Source organism: Platalea leucorodia (genome assembly GCF_965183815.1).
Source record: "Platalea leucorodia genome assembly, chromosome: 5".
Taxonomy (NCBI): Eukaryota; Metazoa; Chordata; class Aves; order Pelecaniformes; family Threskiornithidae; genus Platalea; species Platalea leucorodia.
The window spans coordinates 88,802,646-88,816,156 of record NC_138827.1 but is presented as its reverse complement, the minus strand read 5'-3'; the positions used below and the strand labels follow the sequence as shown (position 1 = coordinate 88,816,156).

Here is a 13,511-nt window from a genome sequence, read left to right as displayed (position 1 = left end):
AGCAGGGACTCTGGTTACATGCGAGGGCTCCAGCACGCTGGGTGCATGAAAGGCTATGTGTATATTTTGCTAAGCTTTTAAAAAATGAGAACAACTTCAGGAGAAAAAACATCCCATTGTATGTGCATAAAATTGGAACATTAACATTTTAAATACACTCTTGCTAATTGCTCAAGATTGATCCTGAAAGTTATTAAACAGAAGCATAACTCCTGCCAGCCACATTATTTTGGTAGCCAGTTTGTGAGAAGAAAACAAAACCAATCAATCAAATAACCTTCAATAACAAACAGAGTTTGCAGCGCAGCAGCCATGAGAAACCCTAAAACAATAAACCAGTCTGAAGGGTTCAGTATGATACAACTGAAACAACAATTTGAAATGGGTGTGAAATGAGGTGAAATAAGTCTTTGGGGAGAAAAGCAACTGCAATTTAAACTTCCAAGGAATGAAAATGGGAAGGAAAAATGATTAAAAATGTGCTAGACATATTCACTAAACCCGTGCATGTGGAGGGCTTGTGCACACATGCATGCACCTGTGTGAACTCACAGGTATTTGCAAGGACACATTTGAGGTGTGGGATTTCATACGCATCATGGCATTTCTAGTTTTCAAAATCTGGCCCCGGGTTTTGTAAACCTCAAACAGTAAAAACCAACAGCAGGAATACCACAAGACAGAAAGCTACTGGAAAAGAAGGAACAATAAGTAAAATGGCTAGAGGTCCTAGGTAGGATGCACTTATTTGTTAAAGGGGAAAGGAATAAGGTGTTTTAAGACCATCGGCATAGTTCACATCAGTAGAAAAAAGGAAGGAGGGATTGGTGAAGGAACTGATGAAGCTTGGTTCACTGTGCTTGGGTGCTTAGCTGGCAAAACAATCCAGCATGTACCAAATTACCTCGATTTCAATAGCACATAATGTGTTCAAGGAACTTTGCTGCCTGAGATGACCTGCATATCATGTTTAACGCTTCGATGGATCAAGGCCTTTGGCTCCTGCATGGGTAGGTACATGTGTGTGCAAGGAAGGGAGGTGGGTGCAAAATTTGGCTGTGACGAGTCCAGAAACGCTTTGCCAGGAGGAAGAAAAAGCAATGTAAAGGGAGAGTGTGAGTAAAAAGAGAGTGGGTAAAACCCCCACAGCCACCATGAAGGGTAGCACTCATGCCACGGAGAATGTGCCTCCATTTCCCCATGCCATGCACGGAGAGAGCCAGGATGGCCGTCCATACCTGGCTGGAGTCAGAGATGCAGTTGCTGTTGCTGCTGATCTGTGCCGGCGGTGGGTTGACGGAGATGACCGCCATGTGCTGCCGTGGGGGGAAGGTCGGGGACGGCTGGATCAGGGGAGGAGTGTGTCCGAAGGCTGAGCTCAGGCCTCTCTGCTGGGTGAGGATCTGCTGGTACGTCACAGGGTTAATGGGGTGGGGGAAGCTGAACGCTGGGCTGCAGCAATAAGAGGAGGAAAAATTATGAGGAGCTATTTTAAACAATATTTATCACATTGGCTAGCAACTGATTCAAGTTTGGCTTCCTGGAGACTCCAGAAGACAGGCTGCAATGCCCCAGCTAGGTGCTTCAGTGCCATGGTAAGCCTGACAGCCTGCTTTACTGCAAAGACAGGATTCATCTTGTTTGTGCCTCAGCAAACTTATGAATCATTTCGACCCACATATCAGACTGATTGTAATTTCTTTGCTTCCTGTGTTTAGAAACATCTAAAGCCCTTGGCAGGGAGTGCAGAAGAGGATGGGGCTTGGACACATCTGGCTTTGCAGCCCCCGAGGCTCCTGGGTTTTCCCAGGCTGACCTATTCTGCAGACTCACAACCTTGGGGTTGTGCTACCCTGGATATAAAAACCAGCATCACCTGGCTCACCTGGCACAGATCACAGTGGGGATGAATAACTATCCATTTAACATAGTCCAAAACCATGCAATTTGGTCTGCATTCAGGTGAGGGGAGTGCTGGCTCAGGGGACTGCTGAAGTATGGCACCCTTCATATGTAGGTCACTGGTTCAGCTCCAATCTAGGTCAGCGGTGACCAGAAACACCACCAGCTCCTGCCTACTTGGGTGCTAACTGGGGCAACAGGTCCGAGCCAAAATGCAGCAGTCGACAGCATTAAAAACAAAGTGCTGCTTCTGGAAACAAGGGGTTCACTCCCAGGGGTGAGTCCCCTTGGCAGAGATGGAGAAGCACGGGAGACGCTCTGCTCCCTGTACTCTAGGTGGGTGATGCACGAACCATAGACTCAGCCCAAAAATCGATTATTTGCCACCTTTAAGAGGTGGCTGCCCTGAACCTTTACCTTCATGGTATTTTCTCTCACATCACTAAAACTGCCCATGGTATCAGTGCTCAGAGAATGGGGCCATAATTAGCAACATGCTTCATTTCCAATTTTGCTTTTAGAGAAAATACTTATTGCTGGTGACCATACAATTAGCATTTCTGTTCCAAACCAGTTAATGACAACTTGACCGAAAGAATAAAGGGCAAAAATCACTACAGTGTAAAAGAGCTCTGGGAGTTAAATACGTGCTGCAGCAAATGAGGTGTGATGGCAGGCTGCTGCACAGCTTTGTTATGTTACAGCAAAGTCCAAAAATTACTTTCTGAAGTGCTACTAGGATCTGGGTCTGAGTGGGTGAGAAAGGATTTCATTCCTGCCACTAAGACATTGTTAAAATAATAACAAAAAAGTCTTTTCACCCCAAATTGCTGACAGCTATCCTGTTATATACGTGACCATTTTACAATTGCTGACATTCAAGATACACCTTTAGAACGCTGAGAAGAGCTTCAAATTCAGTATTATTACTTGATTATTCCCTCAGAGGCCAACAACTGACCATTGGGTCAGACTCTGCACTCTACTGAATTGTTGAAAACACCAGATGCTACCCTGAAAAGCTTGAAATCTGAGTACAAGATGAGATGGTACAAGATGAGATGCTACAGGTATGCCCAGTTAAAGACAAGTGAAAAATATGATTACCAGACAAGGAGTTGCTATTTGTTTAAGTTAGCATTATGTTTGATTCTATAGTCAATTTCTTAATGATGCTGCCGGATAAAGTAACTGATAAAATTAATGTTACAGTTACTAATGGCAATGTTTCTGTTTTCCCCTACAAATTTAGGAGTGCATGATCTTTAGAAACCCTTACTTTGCAACACCAGTGTTAATTAAAACTAACATTTTTAACAGTTAAGTAATAAAAAGAATAATAACATTGTGAAACTTGGGTGAAGCAATCATGGCAGGAATTGACAACAGTGAGCTGCCTGGTGTAAGTGCTTTTTAATTAAGGTTTGAGCAAAACTTTACTCAAGGGCTTAAATTTGTTTTAAATATGTTTTTAGAATTAGGCTCTTAAATCTGCCCAGGCAACATTTTTTTTAAGGATGTGGACCAATAGTTTGGAGAATATTTTGGGGCAATCTCTTCAATCAGAGGGTTTCTTAATCAGTCCAACCGCTCACAATGAGCATTTTTTAGATGAATTTATTCTCTGTTTCTGCTTGCAGGGAGGCATGATCGTATCACAATGACTGGAAATCTGGTAACCAATAATCTAAATCCAGCACCCCCCGCCCCCTCTATATGCCACAAAGTACCCTTCCACATGCAAAACCAGATGGGGGCTTTGATTTAATACACTACACAGCCCCAATGCACAAAAGCAGAGGTTGCGAGGAAGAGAAGGTCTCCCTTGCTGCAGGATCACCCTTCTTTTGGGGGAATGGTTACACAGCTGCATGGAGCCAGTCCCAGAGCTTTACCTGATTGTCCCAGCAGATAAATGGCCGTAGGAGCCACTCGCCGCTGAACTGCTTCGGGAGTTGTTGATATATGCCACAAGAGAGTTTGGGGAGGTCCTGATCATCGTCTGGAGATCAATGCTGGCATCAGACAGTGGGGAGATAGACAGGGCTCGTTTTCGGCTCAATCTTGGGGTCACTCGTGGGCTCGAAAAGCGTGACACTGTAGGAAAGAGAGACTTTGTCAGAAAAAATCAGTGGGCTGCTCCCTTCCCACAGTGGGGTGGGAGGTTCTGAGACCTGTTGCACTCGTGACTGCTGTGGGATGTTCAGCAGCCAGGAGCAGTGTGGGGACCAGCTACACTTTGACGGGAGGTTTCCTCTCTGCTGGGCACTGAGTGACAGGGGTCAGGCAGCACTGCAAACGCCTGGTTGCTTCGCCCTCCTCGGGGGATAAACAGAAGCCTGTCCATCACCCTCTTTCATTGGCACTAGATTAACTTAAAATTAAAAAGGAAAAGGCCTCACAAGGTTTCTGTGAGCACAGCTGTCCCCATTGACTCAGTGGCAGGAGCATCGGGCCAGAAGAGCCACACGTTAGAGCCGGGGCGACCCGTGGAAATGGTGCGTGCACTTGTGTGTGGAAACCAAACGAGCGCGAGCACAATGCTGACCGTCCAATTAACAAAGGAGGTAAGGTTCCAGGAGCCCCAAAAGTAAATTAAGAGTTTTAAGAAAACCAATTTGGCAGCTCAGGCACAAAGTTCAAGCTCTCCCCCTCCGAGGGGACCTGCCAGTGCCTGGACTCTATTAGCAATTGTCAATCATTCGGGCATGAAGTCATTTCCAACCCTGCCAGTCCCGTTTGTGGATCTGCAATACCTGGCGAATTACTACTGTATGAATTTGGCCTCCCCCAGCATTTTGGCACTGCTAACTGGAACAACTGACTTCATCCAGAGGAAACTCTGCTGAGGCCTAACCCACCTGCAAATCTCCAGTGTGGCATGGACGGGAGCTGGGGATGGGCGATATCACAACGTTCCCCGATACCAGGGTACCAGATCCAAAGCCTGCCCGAGCCCTAGCCCTTCCTCAAATGGCTCATCCCCCCAAAGAAATGAGAGCAGCGTTTAGGTCGCCTATTTTTTTAAAAAAAAGGTTTCTAAAGGTAAAATATTCCACTCAGCCATGGGGACCAGCTGGTAATCCCCATCATCTACCCAGGGGTGCAGGAAGGCTCAGCTTCTCCAGCTCCCTCCCTCGATGAGCACAGCGCTGTATTACTCCCTGGCTTTTCCGGTGGTGGTCTCCCCAGAAAGCTTGCTGTGGGTATATCCTAATAAGCACTGTGAATAAAACAGTAACTTGCCCAGACAGGCAATATGAGCTATTTTCCTCTAGGTGGTTGGAGGGACTGATTTTGGTTGCATATCACCAAATACAAGCCCGTCACTTTGCAAGAGCATAAACTTTCCATCCTGACGACAGTACTGGTATGTGAGAGGGTGAATGGGATGTACAAGGAGGTAAAATATAGCCCGCCAGCGTGACCAAATAGTTCCTTGATTTGTGTTGGCTCACAGAAGTTTGTGTCAACATTTCCCTGAGACCAGTGGCTGGGTTGCAGTCTCCCAGTCTCCACATGACTCATTCGTGTACCTAAGTGGCTCTGTCATTACCATGCCTGGGTGCTGTGTAATCAATGGGGTTTAGTACCACCATCCCTTTATTATCCATGATGTCCCTCGTTGCACAAGATAAATGAGTTGCCCAAGGTCCCACTGGAAGTCCAAGGCTAAGTTGGTACTTGAACCAAGCACTCTTGTGACTTTTGTCCTATACCTAAGAAGCTTCAAGAGGTGCAATACTGACAATATCGGGAATTTCTCCTAAAAATCAGGTTATTGCACATCTGCTGAACACGTTCTTCCTGTAGTATTTTGCATAACCACATTTTGCAGCCCCACGGGGCAGGAAGAAGCTTGAAAACACAACTTAAGGATCAGGTAGCAAACAGAAAGAACACATAGTTCTGTAAAAATCACCTCCTGAGTGTTAAAGCTGTCCCATGATTTGGAGGAACGAAACTCAAACTTTCCTAATGCTTGTGGCTGGCAGTTTCCAGCCCAGTTCTGCCGTGATGAGTGGCACTTCCCTCGGAAGCTGGACAAGGAGCAGCCGGTTTGTAGAGGCACTATGGATGCAAAACCAAAACGAGCAAACAAACTCCCCTCAGCAAAGGCTGGCCCTGCCTAAAGGCTGGAGTAGAGCATTCCCAGACTTCATACCTGGTTCGTGAAATTTGTGCCCTGCCGGAGCTATGGACCGAGCAACATGAGGGCTGCATGTGTCCAGATCATAATGGTCAAAACTGTGCTCTGTCCGCAACATATGCATGTATTGATTTGAACTAATTAAACTTTCTTTTTTGCTTTTTCTTTTTTTTTTTTCTTTTCTTTTCTCTTTTTTCTTTTCTCTTTTTTCTTCTGACTATAAGGCATCTTGATTCAATACATGGGCCATGACCTGGGAAGACCTGGGTGCTGTTCCCAGTCCTCCCCAGACATGTCTCTTTGAGCAAGTTGATTCTTCTTTCTGTGTCCCCGTTTCCCAGTGTCATCTATTTAGATGAATTCCTTTAGATAGGGTTTGTGTTTTATTCTGTATGTATGGCACTTAGTGCGATGGGGCTCCATCTCAGCTGAGTTGTCAGTGTTTCTGTCCTACAAATAATATGTGTCTTTCCAGATATAGATATTGTTTTCTGCATTTGCATTCCCACAGTCTCCTCCTTCTCTAACAGAAGGAAGCAGGCCAGATTTGACAGTCATATTTATCTCTGTTACTCCCACACCTCAAGGGAGATCTGTTTATTAATGTGCCACTTCCCTTGATAAATTACTAAATAGAAAGAAAAGCCTTGTACTCATTTCTTGCTGTTCCTTCCCATGATTTATGTCCACAGTGCTGGTTCAGACACTGGTCGCCATTAATTTACAGAGGGAAGAAGTCCTGATGTCCAACAGAAACCTGGGTTTTCGCAGTGCATCCAACATGGGCACCCCTCCCCGCTGCACACAGGTACGTCATCTTTTCCCCGTATAAAACTCTGCTGGAAGCTGTCAGATTTGCAAGCTGGCCTGGGACTTCTCCAGCCCAAACCCAGTAATACATATTGTGTTACTGTCCACTCTAATTTAGATCTTGCAAGTACCGTGGGCTATCTGAAATGTTTGATAGCAGATCCAATAGGTTGGGCTGATGCTTTACACAAAAGCCTCTTAGGTCTTGTGGGCTTTCAGGGAAAGCTGTGACCTAAAATTGTGCTATGGATGAACAATTCCTCTCTTCTCAATGACAGCCTGCCCAAGGTGCCTGGGAAGGGAAGCATCTGAAAAATGGAAAAGCAGTTTAACCACACGAAGAAGCGCTCACTACCGCATTTAGGAAGAGGGAATTTTTTCAAAATTATTATTCAAAAGCAGATTAGCAGCACTGGGAGTATTCTTAATAATAAAATTGGCCTGACCTAATCCCCTGATCTGAGGACACTGAGCACGAATGTTAAATGATACCAGGCAGCAGCAAAGACAAGCATTAGTATAGCTGTACACATAGGCAAAGTATTCAATACGGGCTGACTGGCAGCCACTTGAATATGTAAGCAAAATCCTCTGTTGCCTGAGGTCCAGTGATGTTTCAAAGGAGAAACCACATACAACTTCTTCAGCAGTGACTGTGCCCAGAGAAGTAAATGAAGGAGGGATCTATTTTTCAGACACAGAGACGGAAAGCCTCAGGAGGATTTATCACTAGCACTCCCCCTCTCATCTCCCCTTCAAAAATGCTGACTTATCAAAATGAACAGGGTTAGTTTTAAAACTTTTTTGATGTTTGGAAAATATGTTAGGGGAAGAGTTTCCAAACTGTCAGAGTACCTCCTTCAACACTCTCGATAGAAAAAAATCTGGTATTTTTATGTTGTTGTTCTGAAAGAGGTTTTGTTGAGAAACATAAAGTCATCACAAGTTGAAATTAATTTGAAAAGGTCACAAATTGAAATAAAAATAGGAAATTATTTTAAAATTAATTCCATTCATCTGCCAGAGTTTCAGTTTTTAAAATTAATTTCTCTGTGCCTCCCTACCTCAGATGGAGACCTTTTTTACCTTCAGTTTCTTTCCCTGGAATACCTCTGAGAGATGGGAAAACTCTTTCTGACCCAGATCCAGAAAGAAGTGATGGGCCAAGGCCCACAAGCAAAACAAGAAACAAGACAACTCCATGAGGTACTTTGTATCGTTGCCTCCTCTGGTGTTTAGTAATTCCAGACAAGTACATTTACAGCATGCCCAGGATGGGGGTTCTTTGGTGGTGGCTCTTCCCATATCAATTTGCTCTGCTACTTCTACCTCTCGTCTTGAATAAACACCTATTAAAGCCAGCAGATGCTTTCCATTGACTGCCATGGACTTTGGAACATGGAATAAATATGAATTTAAGAGCTGACCTAGAGACACCCTTGTTTGAGCTATCTCATCTTTACTTTCAAACTAATTCTTCTGCACTTGGAAAGCATGCTATGTTTATGTGCTCATTTTTTGGACATACTAATACCTTGGTTTTTATTTATTCGGTGTATAGTGAAAGAATCAGCTCTGAACTCTCTGTTGGACTCGATGATCTTAAGGGTCTTTTCCAACCTTAACGATTCTATGATTCTATGAATGGAAGAAACTTGATTTTTTTTTTGTTTGTTTTTGCAAAAGATAAATATATCTGCTTAGAATCTGAAAATCTTTCAGATTTCAAGCAAGAAGAAAAATATCCTTTGGCCTGAAGTAAGACACAGGAAATTTTAAGCCAAAAGACTGTTCCCATCTCCCTACACTCTCAGAGCTAGGAGGAGATTAAAATGGAGATGTGAAGTGGTGGATGGAAGGGTGCAGTAAAGGTTGAGCCCAAAGCTCTGGGCATTGGCAATAGTGGATGGTAGTCCACGAAGGTCAATAAAAAATTTACCAGAGGCCTTTGCCCCCTGATGCCTCTTCTTACAGAAAGTCAATTCCAGATACATTTTATAGTGTTTTAACTGGAGCACACGGGCCCTTCCGTACCATTTCATACACAGACCCAGAGACACTGGCTGTCACAGTCTCAGCTCTACACGCTAGAGAATAAAAATAACCCATGTATTTTAAAAAACATTTTAAAACTGTCTGGAATAACTTTTCAGTAGAAAAAGCTTGACTTTACAGCAGCATTATCTTTGCACAGTAAATGTAAATGCCACAACTCACAACTGAAAGCCATTTCTCTCCTGGAGGGGTTTATGTATCCCATTTCTAAACTAGCAAGAATTCAAGGTTGAATTTTTAAGTGACACTGGTCACATCTACCAAATGTCCCAGCCCAGCCCTCCAGCCAGTCTAGAGCTGGGAGGAAAGTCCAAATTTCTTGGTAAAAAGGTAAAAGTTTCCTTCGCAGTTTCCTACAGGGTGTATGAATTATCACATCCATGGGCTGCTCAGAAACTGGGATTTTCTTCCCCAATTGAGATTTATCCAAACAGGCCAGCAATGAGCCAAATGGTCAGCCTCTCATTTTTACACGTATCAGCTTGTGGTCTGACTCCCACAGCTGCTCCCAGCTCTGTCATGCTAGATCAGGATCAGACCCCGCGGGGCTCATGTGGGAGGCAGGAGCAGAGGTTCCTGCTCCAACCACTCACTGTGGCTGTGGTCCATCAGAGGGACATCAGAAGAGATGGTTTTCCTAGAGGGAAATTTCAGACCTCTGTATTGCATTAGAAATAGTGGCAGCAAAACCCTCCAGAAAGAAAGTGCCAGGCACTCAGTGGGAGCTCCTTCAGGACAAGGAAATCTCAGGCAACACTTTAGGACAAGCATGTCGCCATGATCTCAACTGCAGAGGGACATCAGGGGAATCTGCTTCCAAATGGCCGAGCCCGTAAAACAAGTGGGCTGCAGATGGCTCACCCCCGCTCCTCACTAAAACACGGCCAGAGCCACTGCTTGCCCTGCATCCCCCGGCCAAGCCCTGGGATAAATACGGCATTATCAGAATGGTCCCTCTTCCTGGTTGCTCACCAAGAAAACTCCACCCAAAGCGTACGGAAATATCCCCCTCCTTCCATCGTCAGATTTAATCCAAGGGCAGCAAAAAACCACAGGATGATCCCTTAATCAATAAGCAGCAGCAATAAACTACAAACGCTCTTCACATAGCCAGTTCCTTATTCCCCACTCCCCTTTTGCAGTGGCAACACACATCTTACTTAGACTGCAGCAGATTCTGGACATTTGTTCTGGCACCAGACGCTGTCCTGGGACCCTTCTTTCTTCCCTCCCCAGGCTGATCAACTTTGCAGTTCAAGGAATACTAATGCTTCCCTCAAATCCTTGCTGAAAGACAAGGCTGCATTCTTCTACTCCCAATCCACAAGGTAACTGTTTAGAGGACCCAACTTGCATACGTAAATTGAATTCTTTAGAAACCAGAGTGCAGCGGGATTCCAGACAGAGCGCTTATGGGATGCTCTGGGACTTTTTCTCTCTTCTGCACATATTTTTCTGGGGAGGAAAACAGCATTGCTGGCTAGAAATGGGTGGGAAATAGTTTCCCATTCTCTGAACCTTTTCTGAGATTTCAGAAAGTTTCCATTCTGCGCTGGGACAAAGAAAACAACAAAAAAGAGATCTTTCAGAGGTTTTAAGGAAGCGACTACAGGGCGCGCCGTCTGCCCAGAGTAGCCAACAGCTGGCTTGTTTGGGAAGCCATCTGCAATCCAGCATATCCAGCCTGCAAATCCAGAGCTGCTGGTCCTTCAAGCCCCAGGCGAGGCACTTCTTTCCTAGGATGCCATGAGGCTGGGCTCTCTCCATCCATCCTGATGGAGCAGTTGCTTCGCATAAACCTGGGGGAGGGCAGTCCTGAGCTCACCTCTCACAGACACATGCCTGCTGACTGCAGTAACCACTGGGCTGCACTGCCAGCCCTGCTCCTTATCCCGATGGCTATTAAATCATTTACTTAAAGTAGAAAGGCTCCAACAACACTGACTGAAAGAGGCCAGTGAAGCTGAATCACTGTTTGACTTGGTGGAATAAAGTCCTGCTTGATGATTTGCCCACATCCCAGGCAACTGTGCCAGCCGCTAGCCACTTGGCTCTCCTGGGCTGAACAAAGCCTTTTCCCAGTTAAACTGATGGTCATGATCAAGACATTCGTGACTGCCATGCACCAGACAGCAAGAAACAGGGCAGGGATCCCCCCTCTAGCTCTACAACTGGATGAAATGCCATGACAGCACTGCAGGGTCATCCCTGCTGTTGGTAACTGTAAGGTTGCACAAACACATCTATGCAGCCCTCCTGATCTGAGTGACTACTTCTGCGCAGCGCCGCTTGGACATGAGTTGAACTCAAGACCTTTTTCCCCCATTCCCTGACTCAGGATGGACTGCCCAATCACGCTTTCAACACTGTGCAAACAGAACTGATAGATTTAAAGATGACCTCTGCTTCCCACCCTGGCCATAAGAGTCCTTATTCTGAAGATTGGGGTCTTGTTCCCAGAGCAGCCACTGCTCTGCTCACTGATCATTTGATGTCCTTTGATGTACAGTACTTTGAGAACTTCTGATGTACAGGGCTATAACAGTACAAGTATCGAGTCACTCTGGGTACGCTCCTCTTGAGACCAAATGGCACCTCCTGAAGGGCTGAAGGTAATCACGGGAGGCCTTGTGCTTAGGAAAAAAAAAGTCAGGTGCACTAAACATACTCAGAAAGTTGTAGTCACCTACAGGTTCATCTGTGCTCCCCACCAGTCTTTACTGCCCCAGGGATGCTCTTGTGTGACCACTCTGTCACCTGGAATAATCCACTATGTGACACCCACTTCTAGAATAGAAATGCAAAAGATATTGTTTTGATCTGGTGAATAGATCCTGTAAATTAGTCTCCAAAGTGTCCCACCAGCAATGTTGTGACATTGGAAAGCAGTTAACTTTTGATTTGAAAGTGTAGGCTTTCCAGAAAATGGATTTAAGCCTGGAATCAAACTCCACTCTTGGATTTAAAGTCCCTGTTTGAAAGACAGAATGAAACAGGACAGTTAACTGAAGGGTTATTTAGTCTCCACTGGCACTGGCCTGAAGACCCCAGCAGTCTTGTGCATAAAACTTAAATTTGATCTACTTTAGTGGTTTAACTACTTCTAGCTGCACAGTGAAAACCCTGCTGAAGAGATTCATCTCTGGGGCACCCCAGCTCCGTCACCATTGAAACACGCAGCAGACCTGACACATGGTCGGTACCAACAAGCTCCAGCTGACACTGATGCCCTAGACCCTAGACACCTGATGGGATGAAAAAACACCAACAAACATGGAGGCATTGAGAAATTCTCCAAGAAATGCAATTACAGCAACCAGAAGAGCCCAGGATGTGTCTGGAAGAACTACCATACCCAGTGTCTAGGGCTCCCACGGACCTGCAGATGTTTGGAGGTGATGTGACACTGAATAGGCCAGTTTTAATATATGCTTATCTGCTTCTTTTTCTTTTGCAGGTGCCAGTGTTATCACAGACATGTGATGGTGCTGCGTGTGGTTTGAGAGGAGCTACCTGCATTTTCAGAAAACTAATTCTTTTAAAGTTCTTATGTTCTGGGGCGCTCTGGGAAGAAAAGGGCTCTCTGAATGAAAGATGCTGTGAGGTGGTGACTCATTGGGGTTTTATGCATGCTACTGGTATTCTTGTCTCAGAAAAGCACCATAAGAGGATGCTTTATTAAATTATCTGTTCAACTATTTACTTAGTCCCTGCTGATTTAAATTTTTGAAATAACTTTCTAAAAAGAGAGGGAGACTGTTGCCTCAGCCAGTGTTTCAGAGCCATCCATTTTAGCCTCCACCTTGATAATGCACAATTCTCTCTTCTCTCCAGCTGATGGATAAACCCAAAGACGTAGACCAGAGACTGGCTGCTGCTCTTTTTCACAGTTTTAAAAAGTAGCCTTCTGGTCATGTCATATCCTCACGATGTTTGAAAGTTTTCATCTCACTCAGAGCATGTGAAGGCCCAGAAAAGGCTTTCAAGGTACTCATGAACAAAGTTTTACTGAAAGGTCAAAATAAATGCTTGGCAAGCCCTGGCTTTCCAGGGAGTAATGGTTATGAGCTTGGCTGCATGAAACCAGGACCTTTGATATGTGATTTACTCTCGAGTCATTTTCGGGAGAATGCAAGCAGGAAGAGAGTCTTCTGCCAAGGGGAGTATCTCAGACGACTTTAGATAAAGACTGATCTTCAGTAAACCAGAGGATGAGCATCTTTGTGTGCTGAGAGTCAGCCTGCGCTAGCATGAAAACAGTTGTGTTTGCTTCCCTTACTGGCTGTTTATCTGGCGGTTCAGTGAGGCACTGCTGGTCAGAGATGGACTAATAAGGAGGCAAGGAGGAAGGAGCCTTGTTCATGAGCCCAAGGAGAACTTGGCAGGGCTGGTTTGCACCCATCTACTATAACCACAGACATTAACCCTTTGGAGGGAAGACAGAGCAGTCTTACTGACCAGCTGCTTTGTAGCAAAGAAGCTCGGAATATATTTTGGGTGTTAGAAGCAGGATGATACCAAGAAGCATGTGCTCCCCTTTTCAGACTACGATCCAGGTTCCCGATCAATCTAGGAACTGGCAGCAGAAAATGAC

At 45.1% G+C, this 13,511-nt stretch overlaps 1 protein-coding gene across 2 annotated transcripts in view; it reads right to left on the bottom strand.

Moving 5' to 3' along the window:
- Positions 1 to 13,511, bottom strand: part of GLI2 (GLI family zinc finger 2) — a gene marked incomplete at both ends in the record, with an annotated part of 141,868 nt that overhangs the window by 23,317 nt on the left and 105,040 nt on the right. For both annotated transcript variants that reach the window (XM_082312418.1, XM_082312419.1), the window contains 2 exons: positions 1,239 to 1,452; positions 3,798 to 3,999. In XM_082312418.1, the coding sequence (XP_082168544.1) occupies positions 1,239 to 1,452; positions 3,798 to 3,999 (416 nt within the window). The remainder of the gene's footprint in view (positions 1 to 1,238; positions 1,453 to 3,797; positions 4,000 to 13,511) is intronic.